This window comes from Pistacia vera, unplaced genomic scaffold (assembly GCF_008641045.1).
Source record: "Pistacia vera cultivar Batoury unplaced genomic scaffold, PisVer_v2 Contig755, whole genome shotgun sequence".
In the NCBI taxonomy this organism is placed as follows: Eukaryota; Viridiplantae; Streptophyta; class Magnoliopsida; order Sapindales; family Anacardiaceae; genus Pistacia; species Pistacia vera.
The window spans coordinates 387,568-402,210 of NW_022196618.1; the positions used below are offsets into that span (position 1 = coordinate 387,568).

The 14,643-nt window shown below is 35.2% G+C and overlaps 1 protein-coding gene across 1 annotated transcript; it reads right to left on the reverse strand.

Moving 5' to 3' along the window:
* Nucleotides 1-11,899: 11,899 nt before the first annotated feature.
* On the reverse strand, nucleotides 11,900-12,998 carry LOC116115884 (ervatamin-B-like). Its single transcript, XM_031402007.1, has 2 exons — nucleotides 12,563-12,998; nucleotides 11,900-12,489 (listed from the first exon to the last, which is right to left on the reverse strand). The coding sequence occupies exons 1-2, from the start codon at nucleotides 12,996-12,998 to the stop codon at nucleotides 11,900-11,902; spliced, it is 1,026 nt and encodes a 341-aa protein (XP_031257867.1).
* Nucleotides 12,999-14,643: the final 1,645 nt, after the last annotated feature.

Here is a 14,643-nt window from a genome sequence, read left to right on the forward strand (position 1 = left end):
AAGAAGTGTTTACACAAAACTAAATATTAGACGGAACTAGAAATAACAACTTGTGGGTCAATTAAATTGCCATTGATATTCCAAACAGCCTGCTAGAACTTCACACGGCTGTTTGCATGTGCCTGTGTGTTTGGTTATGGCACAAAAGCTTCAAGTAATCAATTTCTATATGGCTATGTCCCTGGAAAACAACCCATTTTGTGCTTTTAATAGAAATTCATCTTTTGCAATGGAGAGTATTCAACAGTTCTAGATCACTATTGACCGTGAAAGCAAGAAAACTTATCGATTATTAGTTTGTGTGCGCCACTGAATGATTTTGATTTGAGCATCTTCGCTGGACCTGTTGACCAAGACAGTGATCTGCAACCAAAAATTATAATCATGGAGACACCATCACAGTCATGACGAAGCCAAGCCAGGATTTTTGCCTAAGAGCCCTCCACGGCTTCATTATTGTTTGTCAAACAACTAGTAAAAATTTTTAAAAAATCATCAAACCTTAAACAAAACCTCTAATAAATGTATTAAAAATAACATTCAGTTCACAAGAAAACACAATTTTTACTGGAAGTTTTTTTAATCTCTTGAAATAATTGGATATCATAGTTATCAAGTAAAAAAAGATAGTATGATACATATAAAGAAAGACTGATAAAACTTTAATTAATAAAATTACAAAGATTGACTTATCACATTTTTATATGTAACAATTAGATCTAATTAAAAGATTATTTTAGTAATTTATTAATCATTTTACTGTGTTAATTTTCTTATATTTAAAATTATTTTGGTGAAATTTAAAAACTTATATAATTTGCTAATCAATTTCCCAACATTTAAATTATTGGCATAAATCAACTAGATTTAATTTAATTATTATTAGAACATACTTAGCCAACTAATTACATTATAAAATAATAAAAATATCATTATTAATATATTAATGATTGGTGCAAATCAAGTTGTTGTTTAATTATATAAAAAATTAATTTTATAAATGTATTTGTTATATCTAAAGTCAAATTGATAATAATATTTTTAGCCAATTACAAAATCAAACAAACACAAAATTAACTCATAAGATTCATGTCTTTTTTCATCATAATAAAAAACCTAAAAAAAACACAAACATTATTCAACCCTAAAATAAATTAAATTAAAATAAATAATATATATTCCTAAAGCTAATAAAATAGAAAATAGTGTAACACCTTGAATACTAAAAGGTTGAACAATTTGGGTTTTCAAAAATTAACTCTAAGTGAGCGACAAGATAAATAGATACACTCACTAAATAAAATTAAGAATACAAAAAGCTGTGGAAATTAATTAGCCCTATATATATATATATATATATATATATAATGAAACTATTAGGTTAGCGTAACCGCAATATTTTTTATTAGTGGCCTGAACAATTATTTTGATTGTGGGCCTATATTTATACTTTTTTGATATAAAAATAATTAATTATAAATATTTATATTTTTTTTTTTCAAAATCTGAGGGGTAGGCCTGGATGCTGGATCCGCCCCTGAATTCACAGTAAGATTCCATTGTTTTGTTGGACTGTAACAAGATTCCTTCTCTCAGCAAAGTTGGATTAACACGGCGCGTCCATTTCAGAAGCATCACCATAATAATGCTATATGCTGAAGGAAGTCAAGGATTCCACCAATTAAATCAAACTTAATTGCGTTAAGCATACCCCTTTGAGGTGGGCCAAGGTTTCAGAATTTAATATGGTCCAACAACTAAATTTGACTGCCCAATCTAATCGTCTTATTCAATATACATGCACTTCATGGATGGGACAGGACTTGTCCCCGAAATTGAAAATCTATTCATTATATATTAACCTTTTTGACAAAGACCTAATTAAATTTCAGGATAAAACTTGAGTGTAACAACCATATTATTAAGGGTTCGCTTGAGAGTTTTATGGTAGTGATTATGAGAATAAATTATCATAATGATTTTAAGGATAAATAATCATAGAGGTTTTAAAAGATTTTTAGTAGTAGTTTTTAAAACACAAAATCTATGCTTGAGAGTTTATTTTCCAACGGTTCTAAAAGTTTTTTAAAATGATAAATTTACATATATGCTTATAATAATTCCCCAACTCTAATCAGTACTTGGGAGTTTTGTTTTTTCAATTACAAGGTAAGAGTTCTTTATTTGTTTTTGTTGTAAACTAATCCTAAATCCTCAAACCAAAACACCAATCTTAGATCAAATCAAACAAGAACAAGAAATCAAACAACACACAACAATATACCGTGGTTCGCTTGTTCAATGTAGAACAAGTTACATCCACTTTGAGCTCCAGAATATGGAGCTTGCTGCACTATGATTAATCACTCCAAATGATACAGATTACAATCAACTCACCCTCTCTGTCAACCACACAATCAATCACTCACCTCTCTTCCCTTTATACCTGCAAACCTGTACAACCACTAGAGTACACAATACCCTTTAAGGAACACCTAGCCCTCAAACAAGACTCTAGACAGATTCACATAGAGAAGAATCAATATGAGTGACAAACCCTAAGCCAGGTTACAATCGCGTTTCCTAAGAGAAGAAAAACCTAAAAACTGAACTGTAGCAAACTGAGAGAAATGGCCTCTTTTATATCATTGACTACTGAGTGAACTGGAGTCGTCGGATCTTCCTTAATTGAAGGGTTGTGATCAATCTTGGTTTAATAAGCAAAACGACAGCATTTTACTTGGCTGTAAACGATGTCGCAGACTTCATTATTTAACAATCTCCACCTTGAAGTCTATGGTTGTCTCTTTGGTAGTCTCCTCTTCTATGCAGCAAGCATTTCCATATTCCTTCTCGGCTCTGAGTGGTTATTCCATATGCAGTAAGTTCAAGCAATGCTTGAACTTTGCAAGTGTTACAACCTTGGTTCCCATGTTCGCAGGGTTATTTTCAGTTGGGATTTTCATCAGGTTTACCTCTCCTTTTGAGATCATATTCGGTACAAAATGATATCTGACATCTACGTGTTTGGTCCTCTCATGGTATACGGGATTCTTTCCCAGGTGAATGGCACTCTAACTGTCTGAATAGATAGTCACAGCTCCATCCAGCAGCTTGGCCTCTTTTAGGAATCCTTGAAGACATATGGCTTCTTTGAATGCATCGGTTACAGCCACATATTTCGCTTCAGTTTTGGATAGTGCTACCAGTGGCTGTACTTGGGACTTCCAATTGATGCAGTTACCTCCCAGGGTAAAATGATAGGTTGTTGTGGACTTCCGGGAGTCTCTATCACTTGCAAAGTCAAAGTCTACATACCCAACCAGATCAAGTGAGGAGTTTCTTTTACAGAAATTTAAACCAACATGGACAGTGCTTCTAATGTATCTAAAGAGTCATTTTAGAGCATTCCAATGTTCATATCTAGGGTTTGACATGAACTTACTTAGTAGTGATATTGAATAGGATAAGTCAGGTCTTGTACTAATCATGGCATATATGACAGAGCCTATTGCATTTGCATAGGGTATGGATTCCATCTTTAATCTTTCAGATTCTGTTTTTGGGCTTTGAGCCTTATTAAGGGTGAAGTGACTAGCTAGAGGCATTGTGGCACATTTAGAGTCATTCATTCCAAACCTTAACACTAGTTTCTGCAGGTAGGGCATCTGATGGAGTTTTAAACTGCAGTTTTTTCTATTTCTCTCTATTAGCATTCCTAATATTTTCTTTGCACAACCTAAATCCTTCATGTCAAATTTAGCATGCAATTTTCGCTTCAACTCATCAATTTGGGCCTTGGATTTACTAATTAATAGCATGTCATCAACGTATAATAACAAATATACAAGATTTGTATCCACATGTGCAAAGTAAAAGCAGTTATCATGATCACTTCTAGTGAAGCCTATACCTACTATGAAAGAGTAAAATCTCTTGTACCACTGCCTTGGTGACTGTTTAAGTCCATACAGAGATTTATGCACCAAACATAGATGGTTAGGAAATTGTTTATCCCTAAACCCCATGGGTTGACTCATATAAATTTGTTCCTCTAATTCCTTGTGCAAAAATGCAATTTTTACTCTAACTGCTCTAACTCTAGGTCATGATGTGCTACAATTGATAACATCAGCCTTATAGTTTTAAATTTAACAACTGGAGAAAATATTTTAGTAAAGTCTATACCTGCCTTTTGTGTGTAGCCTTTGGCCACCAGTTTGGCCTTATATCTTGGTGGATCAGTCTTGTTGCCCTCCTTCAGCTTGTATAACCACTTGCATTCCACTGGCTTGGTGTCTTTGGGTTTCGGAACCAAAGTCCAGGTTTTATTCTGCCTTAGAGAGTTCATCTCTGCATTCATGGCAATGAGCCATTTCTTGTTATCTTTTGATTTTATGGCATCTTGATAGGAATCAGGTTCAAACCTCTGAATCTCTACACCAGCAAGTAGTGCTGTGTAGATGAGGTCAGCATAGCTGAACCTTGCAGGTGGTCTTATCTCCCTCCTTGCTCTGTCCCTAGCAAGTTGGTATTGGGCCAGGTTCTGTAATTGGGCCTCCTCTTAATTTTCCTCATTTTCACCTTCTCCATCAGGATCAGTGTCAAAGGGTGGGTGTTCAAGTTCAGGTTCTAGTCCATCAGTGGTAGTTTCAGGTTCCTATTGGTTGGTTGACTCCACCTCAAACTGAGTACTCTCGGTTTGCTGTGAGGTCTCCACTTGGTGGCTTGAGGTACCTGCATTAGTGTTAGTAACCCTGCAAGGAAACACACACTCATCAAATACTACATCTCTACTGATGTTGACCTTAATCCCTGGAGCCTCTCTCTCCCACAACCTATATCCCTTGGTCCTTTCCTGATACCCCAAGAACACACATCTGAGGGATCTAGGTTCTAATTTCCCATCTATGGTATGTGCATAAGCTGCACATCCAAACACTCGTAGGTGGTTGAGAGATGGTTTTCTTCCTGACCATCTTTCTTCAGGACATATGAAACCAGTTGCTCTAGAGGGTGTCCTAGTTATTAAATAGGCAGCAGTGGTTAAAACCTCACCCCAAAAAGACTTAGGCATACCAACTATGAATAACAGGCATCTGACCTTCTCTAACAGTGTCATATTCATCCTCTCAGCAACTCCATTTTGCTGAAGGGTTCTCCTAACTGTCCTATGTCTTAAAATTCCCTGGTCTCTATAGTATGTATCAAACTCAGTATTACAGAACTCCAAACCATTATCAGTTCTGAGGGCTTTGACCTTTTTCTCCACTTGGTTTTCTACTAAGGTTTTCCAACCCTTGAACTTACTCAGGGCCTCATCCTTGGTTCTAAGGAGGTATACCCACACCTTCCTACTGTAGTCATCTACTATAGCTAGAAAATAACTATTCCCCCCTGTGTTTTGACTCTCTCGGGACCCCAAAGATCAGCATGTAGGTATTCTAGACAATTTACAGACAGGTGAGTTCCTTTTGGGAAACTCAGCCTGTGCTGTTTACCCATAACACAAGTTTCACAAAAACCTAAGTCTGACACATTGGTATTACCAAAATAACCCTGTTGTCTGAGGGAGTTCATACCAGTTTGGCCTATATGGCCCATCCTTAGGTGTCATTTTTCTGCAATTGAAATGTTAGTAGATATAAAAGCAAAATTAACATTCATTTGATAGTACTGACCACATAGGATATACAAGCCATGCCTCTTAACACCTTCAAGCAGAATTTTATCATTCTTGTAAACAGAAATACAGCCATTTTTAGCCCTATAGCTACAGCTAGCTTCATCTAGAGTGCCTAGTGAGATCAGATTATGTTTAAGCTCTGGTATATATCTAACTCTGGTTAACATTATGAGTTTGCCACTGTTAACTCTAATGGTAATATTACCAACACCTTGGACCCTACAGGAGTGGTTATTGCCCATAAACACAGTTTCAGGTTCACCATTTATCAGATTCTGGAACCATATTTTGTTAGAACTCATATGGAATAAACACCCTGAGTCTAGCACCCATTCATTTGCAATTTTAGAACTAGACACAGTGAGAGCTTTAGTAATTTCAATGCTATTGCTAGAGGATGCTATATTACTCTCAATACTGGACTGTTTTTGCTTCTTGATCCACTCATAACAGTTCTTTTTAATATGACTAGGCTTGTTGCAATGGAAACATTTTCTTGTCTCTGATTTAGATTTATTATTATAGGCTTTCCCTTTCTTCCTATTCTTAGAGCCTAAATTTTGTTGAACAGTTTTTCCAATTTCTTTGCCTAAGTGTCCAATTTCTTGTCTGCCTTTCACAAAAAGATTATTCCCATTTCTTTTTTGTATTTTCAACTCAAGTTCTCTAGATTTTAAACCAGCTATTATCAGATCAACACTTGGGACTGTTCCAGTGTACTGCAATGCATTTTTTACTACTAAGTATTCATTAGGTAACGAATTTAATAAAATCATTGCAAGACTCAAATCCCCTAATTCCTGATTAGTTCCTTTTAGCACTAGTGTCATTTTAAGAAATTCATCTAGGTTTTCTTCTAATGACTTAGAGACATCCATTTTGTAAGAAAACAGAGCACGTTTCAAGAATGCTAAATTAGGAGCAGACTGTAATGCATATAAAGTTTTGAGTTTACCCCAAAGCTCTATTGGTGTGTCCAGACCATCCACTTTTCATAGTACATTATATGATAAGTTCATGATGATCAGATTGTATGCTTCTTCGTCTATCTCTACTTTCTTTTTCACCTTTTCTTTGGACCACTTTGTTGCATCCTTCTCCAGTGTTATTCCCACCTTATTGTGAGATAGAAGAGCCTTCATCTTCTTCTTCCAAGTATTGAAATCCATCTTCCCATCGTACTGGGATATTTCTACACGCATGGTAGTGCTCATCGTTTTGTCCAGTGAAAACTCTAAGATTTAGTTCCTTGATTTTCACTAACTTCCTTTGATTTGACCTTTTGAGACATAAAACAACCTCTGATGTTCAAGAATTTAACTGAAGACTCAAGATTCAGGACCCTAGAGATCAAGAAATTCCCTAAATCCAAAACCCCCAAATTTGACAAAACCCTAATTTCGCGATTTTGCCCAATTTGAATCGATTTCAAGAATATCTAAACCCTAAAGTGTAGGCTCTGATACCACTGTTGTAAACTAATCCTAAATCCTCAAACCAAAACACCAATCTCAAATCAAATCAAACAAGAACAAGAAATCAAACAACACACAACAATATACCGTGGTTCGCTTGTTCAATGTAGAACAAGTTACATCCACGTTGAGCTCCAGAATATGGAGCTTGCTGCACTATGATTAATCACTTCGAATGATACAGATTACAATCAACTCACCCTCTCTGTCAACCACACAATCAATCACTCACCTCTCTTCCCTTTATCCTCGCAAACCTGTACAACCATTAGAGTACACAATACTCTTTAAGGAACACCTAGCCCTTAAACAAGACTCTAGACAGATTCACACAGAGAAGAATCAATATGAGTGACAAACCCTAAGCCAGGTTACAATCGCGTTTTCTAAGAGAATTAAAACCTAAAAACTGAACTGTAGCAAACTGAGAGAAATGGCCTCTTTTATATCGTTGACTACTGAGTGAACTGGAGCCGTCAGATCTTCCTTAATTGAAGGGTTGTGATCAATCTTGGATTAATAAGCAAAATGGCAGCATTTTACTTGGCTATAAACAACGTCGTAGACTTCATTATTTAACAGTTTTCTATTTATTAGTATTTTATAACTTCAAATGTGATAAAGTCTCCTTATCCTTCTTCGCCATTCTTTGCAAGATCTGACATGATTGAAAAATTGTAGCTCCACTTCTCCAAGAAAGCATCTAGAAATGAAATTTTAATAATTGTTTTTATAATTGCATAAAATTATTTTATATTAAATATGGTTGGAGACGCGCATAATATGGTTAATTTTTTTTATTTTTTTTTTGATATAATTACGATTGTTTTATTGTGGATAGCGTATTTGTGGAATTAAAATTTTAAAACCAACCAAAACACCCTGATTTTGGGTGTTTTATAAACCCCTAAAAAATACACTACACTGGTTCTGGGGAATTTTTTAGCCATTCAAAACCAATGTATAAAAAATCTGGTAAGTAATGGTTTTAAAATACCTGAAAATCAGTCTAATTAAAATCCCCTCAAAACCAATGGAAAAAAAAAAAACTCCCAAGCAGACCCTAAAGCACTAGATTGGTAACCACTTGGCTTGTAACCGGATGACAAGACCTAAGGTTATCCAGAAGTCTTGTATTTGAGTCCCACCAAGTGACCACTTACCTCATTTGTGACTTACTTGACTCATTGGACGACTTGTACGATATTTAATGGTCTTAGGGGTTAGTTGAGATGCGCACCAAAAAAAGACGTGTAAGGTGTTCAATAGACTTTGAGGATTAATTAAGGTACACACCAAGGAAAAAAAAAAAAACTGCTAGATCGGTGGATCCAAAAGCTTAAAAGGATATACCTCCTTTTAATGTCGAACTTTTAGCTTTGATATCATATTAAAGCTTTGATATCATATTAAGTAATTAATTGACTCGATGGTTAAATTCTTAAATAAATGTTCAGTATTAATAAGTTTAATAGCATCTATTTGATAAAATATGTTTGTGCCACCTATAATTTCTCAAAATTTTACTTAAGTATATCTTTATGAAAAAATCTAGACTAGAGCAAGATAACGATATCTAAAACAACTCGTCCTTATGTGGTGTTGACTTGAGATGTAAATTAACAAAATGTTTATTTGATAAATAATATATCAATGCCTAATAAGACGACACATCATTTACGATATAAATTATTTTAAGATATATTTTATAATGTGTAATATTATTCTTCATTTAAATCACCACATATATATATATGTGAAATGATGCGTTTTATGCAATAAAAATTAAAAAAAAATTGGAGGTAAATGATACATGAAAAGAGGATCTCATGTCTTTCATTTTACAAGAAGGAAGGTTTCTCGGCTATTATATTCCTCTTTCTCCAAGGCTGTTGGAAATATGTCGATAAATGCTTTGGTGCTCCTACTTTTTCCACAATTACAGTCTTTACGGGCTGTTTTGTTGCAATTCACTAATTTGGGTGTTTTTTTCTTTATTGGGAATTTTGTGTGGTAAAAACAGAAATAACGAAAATCCGGTTTTGTTTCATTTCTGAGTGTACCAATGATTGTATTTGTTGTATCTTCAACTTTAGAAATCTCACCTCAGATCTTCAGATCTTACAGTAGTGACTACTTGAGTTAGCTTTCCTTCCTAAATTAATAAAAGATTTTTTTTTCTCGGCCTGGTCCTTGGGTCACATATATAATATTTGTGATGAATTAGTGAACGTTACGTAAATAGGAAAAATAACAAAATTTCAAGCATAAACTTTTTTTAAACTCTTTTTTTGACAAATTATAACTTAAAAAAAAAAAGAGGTTCTTATTTATTCATATTTTGACGTACTCAAAGTCACAGCTTGCGTACACACCACCTTGGACAATCAATACGAGAGATAACAACTGAAGAAAACACACACAAATAAAGAATTAAACACTTAATCACATCTCTTGATGACTATTATCATAACTTGAATGAGGTTCAATAGATGCCAATAAATTACTTCATATCTTCAAGAAAAATACCTTTCTCCCTGTCTCTGTTCTAAAAAAATAATAATAATAATTCATTAAAAATTAGTGGGGACTGGAGTGGGTCATGTTTTATAGACCTTTGTCAAGACTTATCAATAATAAACTACAAAATAATATCTACCATTATTTATGGTTCTTCTTATGGCTTTCAAAAGTGATTCTTTAGTGGGTCATTCAAAATATTAGACAGAAATTAATGATAGTATTTGTTGGAGTTGTGGACTACTTCAACAATAAGAGGCGATGTAGACGTATTTACGGGTCCCACTTGCATACACACTACCTTCAACAATAAATTACCTCATTAAACCTAGTATATAAATATATTATTCTCTTGTATGAGTGATATGTAACAAATCACAAGAAAATGCATTTATTGTAACGAGACAGGTGATGAGATGTTTCAACAATATTGACTTTGTAGGATGTAGCTCGTCTTTTAGGTAAACCAGGATAAATCGCGCGTACACTTTCTCTTTACTGTTTACGTTATTTGTGTGTGATTGTTTACTTGTTTGGTTTCAATTACTCTCTAAATTGTTTTAGTAATTTCCAAATCAGCCAATCAAGTATTCATGAATGTTCTGCGTTTTGTGCCATGCAAATTCATGGTTACATATTGTCTCCTTATTAGAAGATTCAAATTGGTTGTCTATATTATGATTCAAATTGGAAAATATATTGTCTGGCTAAGGTCTATGTAAATTTTGAACTCAGCTCATGAATCATGATACTTATAATTTAAATTGGTCCTTTCTTGCTTTTCACCTCCAGCTTTGTAAAATTTATTGGTACATCTGTGGATGTTACTCACTTCCTGCATTTTTTTCTTAATTTATTCTCAAAAGCCTGTTATTGTATTATAAGCAAGCAAGAAAAAAATAACATCACACAAAGCCTACCACTCCGATCAAAGAAATAACCAACCTCAAAAGAATTATATCTCTATATCTAATAATCTAAGATTAATTTTAAATTTTTTTTTTTTTTATGATCAGAGTGTCCAGGCTAGCTTGTGCACACCTCAACTAATCTTCCGAGACCTTAAAACTACCGACTGGCTAAGAGCTCCAATTGCCACCTGACCCACCCTTATTAAGGGTCGTGAGGACTTGAACTTGAGAGACCATGTTAAATCCTCCCTTGTACTTTTACCATTAGCCACCCAGTAGTGGTTTTAATTAAATTTTATTCGCCTTTTTCATCATCTTTTTTTGAAGATAAAGTTGTTTTAGTGGAAGACAACCCACGTGACATATGTGACCTATATTTATTATATCGATTATTAATTGTTCTATTAGTTTAATTTGAAGCCTAAAACCCATTTTCTTGAAATCAACAACCAAGTAATTTGTTGTGTAGAACCTTAAAGTTCCAACCTGTTATGCCTGAAAAAATAGGGTTGACACAGAGTCTTGTTGGCATAGGGTCCTCAGAACTTCGTAAGGTTCCGCGACCGTTCAAACACAGCCACGTTGCATGATGACGTGAGTGGCGCGCCCCTGTCAATGCAGTGGGTGAATGCCAGGTTAGCGGATGGTTGGAAATCGTCCACGTGTCCAATCCCTGCACAAGTCAAGGAAATCACTCAAGCAGGTGAACAATGGGACGCAGAGAAGAATCTGCGTGGTACCCACCCACTTACAGATTCAGTAATCATTACCTTGATTCATCCCACTATAAATAGAGGCCTTCTCTCTCATTTGCGGGATTGGCTAATTTCAATCTGGAATGGCTTACTCTCTCTCTCTCTCTCTCTTGTATTTTCTAAGCTGTAACTCAGCTCGCTGACGCGACCTGACCTTAATCATTAATACAATATCAGTGGACGTAGAATTCGCTTTTGAGCATCCGAATCACTTTAAACATTACATGTCACCCATTATTCAACTAAATATTCTCATATCGCGTGTGACTTCTAAGCCCGTTTAGCATTTTCCACGTGCGAATAGTTGGTGTCAAAATCAAGCACCAACACAGCCAAAGAAAAATAAAGGAAACTTAAATGTAAGCAAATTCTATTGGGTTGTCCATTGAAAGAGAAGTTAATTAACTTACAAGTACATTGATATTGGAGTTTTAGTCAACACCAAACCTTACGTAGTCTCCAATAGTATTCAAACTACATGATCTTGAAACAATATTTAGGAATAATAGAGTATATAACACCACCCAGATATCACAATTTAATGAGATTTAATTACTGAGATGGATAAGAAGGTGCAATGGCAAGGCCACAAAGGCCTTCCTCAGCTTCAACATCTCTCTGAATCCTCATAAACCCATCCTCGCCCCATTCAGTACCCCAAGAATTCTTCACCAGCCAGTACTTTGTGCCATCAGATTCAGTACCATACCCAATGGCTGTAACCCCATGGTCTAAATTTGTGCCACAATTCCCTTTGAACACACCGCTTTTATAAAACCGAAAATCTCTGCCACTACCCTCGATCGCAACACAAACTGGTTGATTTGCCACAGCTTGCAACAAGGCCTCCTCGTCATAAGATGACACCAAATCGAACCCAGTTATCGGGACTGCATGTCTTGCTGCCTTATCAGTTTTGCAAGTTTGTTGCCTTTCCTCATAGGGATAATCATCCTCCGTTGTTAAGCCACCATTGCTTACCATGAAATCAAAGGCGTTCTCCATGGAACCACCTAGACAACCTTTGTTATATTGAGTATCACAGCTCAAAAGTTCTTGCTCTGATAATGATATTAACTTTCCAGTTTTGATTTGGTTTATTCCTTCCACGGCTGCCACCGCTGAAAACGCCCAACAACAACCTTTTCACAATAGCAAATAATTAGTGACTCCGAAATATACAGAAAACACAAAACACTATGACATTTTACTTACCACAATTACCTTGGTTCTTGACAAGGGTGACAGCCCCTTTTTCTCTCCAATTCATATAAGTTGGAACGTCAGTAAAGTTTCCATGGAGAAAAGATTTGGTTTCTGGTTTGGTTTTTGTTTTAGAGGTTTCCCTCTTATAACCAGTGAACAAACTACGAAATTCATCATCAGTAAGGTCTGCAAATTTATTAATAGCTAGCTTGAATCCACGGTCCACACCATTGTTAACCTTTTCAACATGTGCAAAGTTGTTTTTGAAAATGTCATAGCGTCTCTCCTTCTCTTCTGCAGTTTCATAGACGCGTTCATGGAGAGCCATCCATTCCTCATGGCTCTGTAGGACATATTCCTCACTTAGAAAACGGCATAGTGCAGGAATGGCCCAAATTGCCAAAAGAATAAGGAGGGAGGCTTGGCATTTGTTTGAGAAAGCCATTTGGGTTTGCATCAACTTCAAAAGGGTTACGGGGTTTTAGAGAGAATTATTGTTAGTGATGTGTAATCAAGAATCTAAGTACAGTTTATACCTTACTAATTTCAGTTGGAACAGAATCTTAATTGGAGAAATTAAACCAAATGACAGCAATTTGTTAAAGTGGAGTGGACGATAGTGGGGTATTCTTTAGTTACTAATTAGAATTTGGAGGACTCTGTTTGCTCCTCATTTTAGCAATCGACAATTATCACTTTCACACTCATCAATTAATTATCTTAATTTTTTTTCTTGATAACTAGGGTGTCCGAGCTAGCTTACTTACACCTTCACTAATACTTGAGATATATTGAATACCTTATAAACCCAAAAAACTAGTAAGTCATAATGTGATAGGTAGCTCTAAGGTTTAAACCCAATAACTCAATGAAGGGAGCAAACATATTTTATCATCATGTCAACTCCTTAGGGTTCAACAATTAATATCATATCATCTATTCGTCTTCTTTATCCGTAAACCTAGAATGGCTTAGGACTGTCATGACAATCCGCGGGTTGTCACACAAACCGGTGAGCCCGACTCAATACCAATTCGGTCAGGTCATGGATTAAAAATCCAATCCGTTTACCCATTTTAAAGGCATTTTTAAAAATTAAAAAAATAAATAAAAAAATTCAACCCAAACCCACATATTTTACATCCTCAAACATCTCCATTCCATTAAAATTTTAAGATAACAAATTTTGTTTCATAAACTCAAGGAACTCAGCGGTAATATCAGTGAGTTGAAGATAAGAGTTTCCATTTTTAATTTCACATCTTTTTATGTAGTCTACAATCACCAAGTCTTTACAGACAAATAGTTATTAGAATATATTATGGTCATTTCCAGAAGAAACCAGGGCATTTCTCCATCACTGGAAAGTGGAAACCATTAACCTATCATTAATTTATCTTATTTTTGTGATGGATCAGAACTCATTAGTCTCAAACGGTTTGCCTGGAAGGCAAAAAACTTATCACATCTGGAACACTAAATTCAATAATTTCATTTGCTCATAAGTCATACCAATATCACTGCTAGCTGTGAGATTCCTTTGCTCAGTAAAATTGAATAAATCCCAGGATTCCATATCAGGACCATCTCCAATCTCCATGATGCTATGAGTTGAAGCTACTCCAAAATTTGCACCAATTGAGTATCCTAATTTATATAACAATTACTAGAGGAAGCAAACTACAATGGATCTCGAGAATTAGTTGAAGTGCAAGCAAGTTCGCTTAAACACTCCGATCACCAGAAAAAAAAAAAAAATAATAATAATAATAATTTTAGCACGCCAAGCTGCGAAAGTGAATGTGAATGGTTAGTTTAAATGTGTACCTTGACATGACTTGAACCTGAAAATTTCAGGTCCACAAGTTCACCGCGGGGGGTGGTGGGGTGCGGCGGGTGAGATTTGTTCACCTTTGAAAGCCAGATTTGGCCTCACCACACCTGCAAAAGGCTAAATGTTAGGACAAAGATGATGGAAGCTACAGTAGAAAAGTGGAGGAAGAAGAAGAGAAAAGAAAGAAAAATAAAATTAAAAATATCAAAAAATTGAAATGTCAATACTACCCTGCTAAAAAGATGGAAATTTCATC

Excerpts from the sequence above, each read along its gene's own strand:
- LOC116115884 (XM_031402007.1), bottom strand. The coding sequence starts at position 12,998 with ATGGCTTTCTCAAACAAATGCCAAGCCTCCCTCCTTATTCTTTTGGCA. Across the intron at positions 12,490-12,562 it reads CAAGAACCAAGGTAATTGTG|GTTGTTGTTGGGCGTTTTCA; the intron begins GTAAGTAAAATG and ends TATTGTGAAAAG.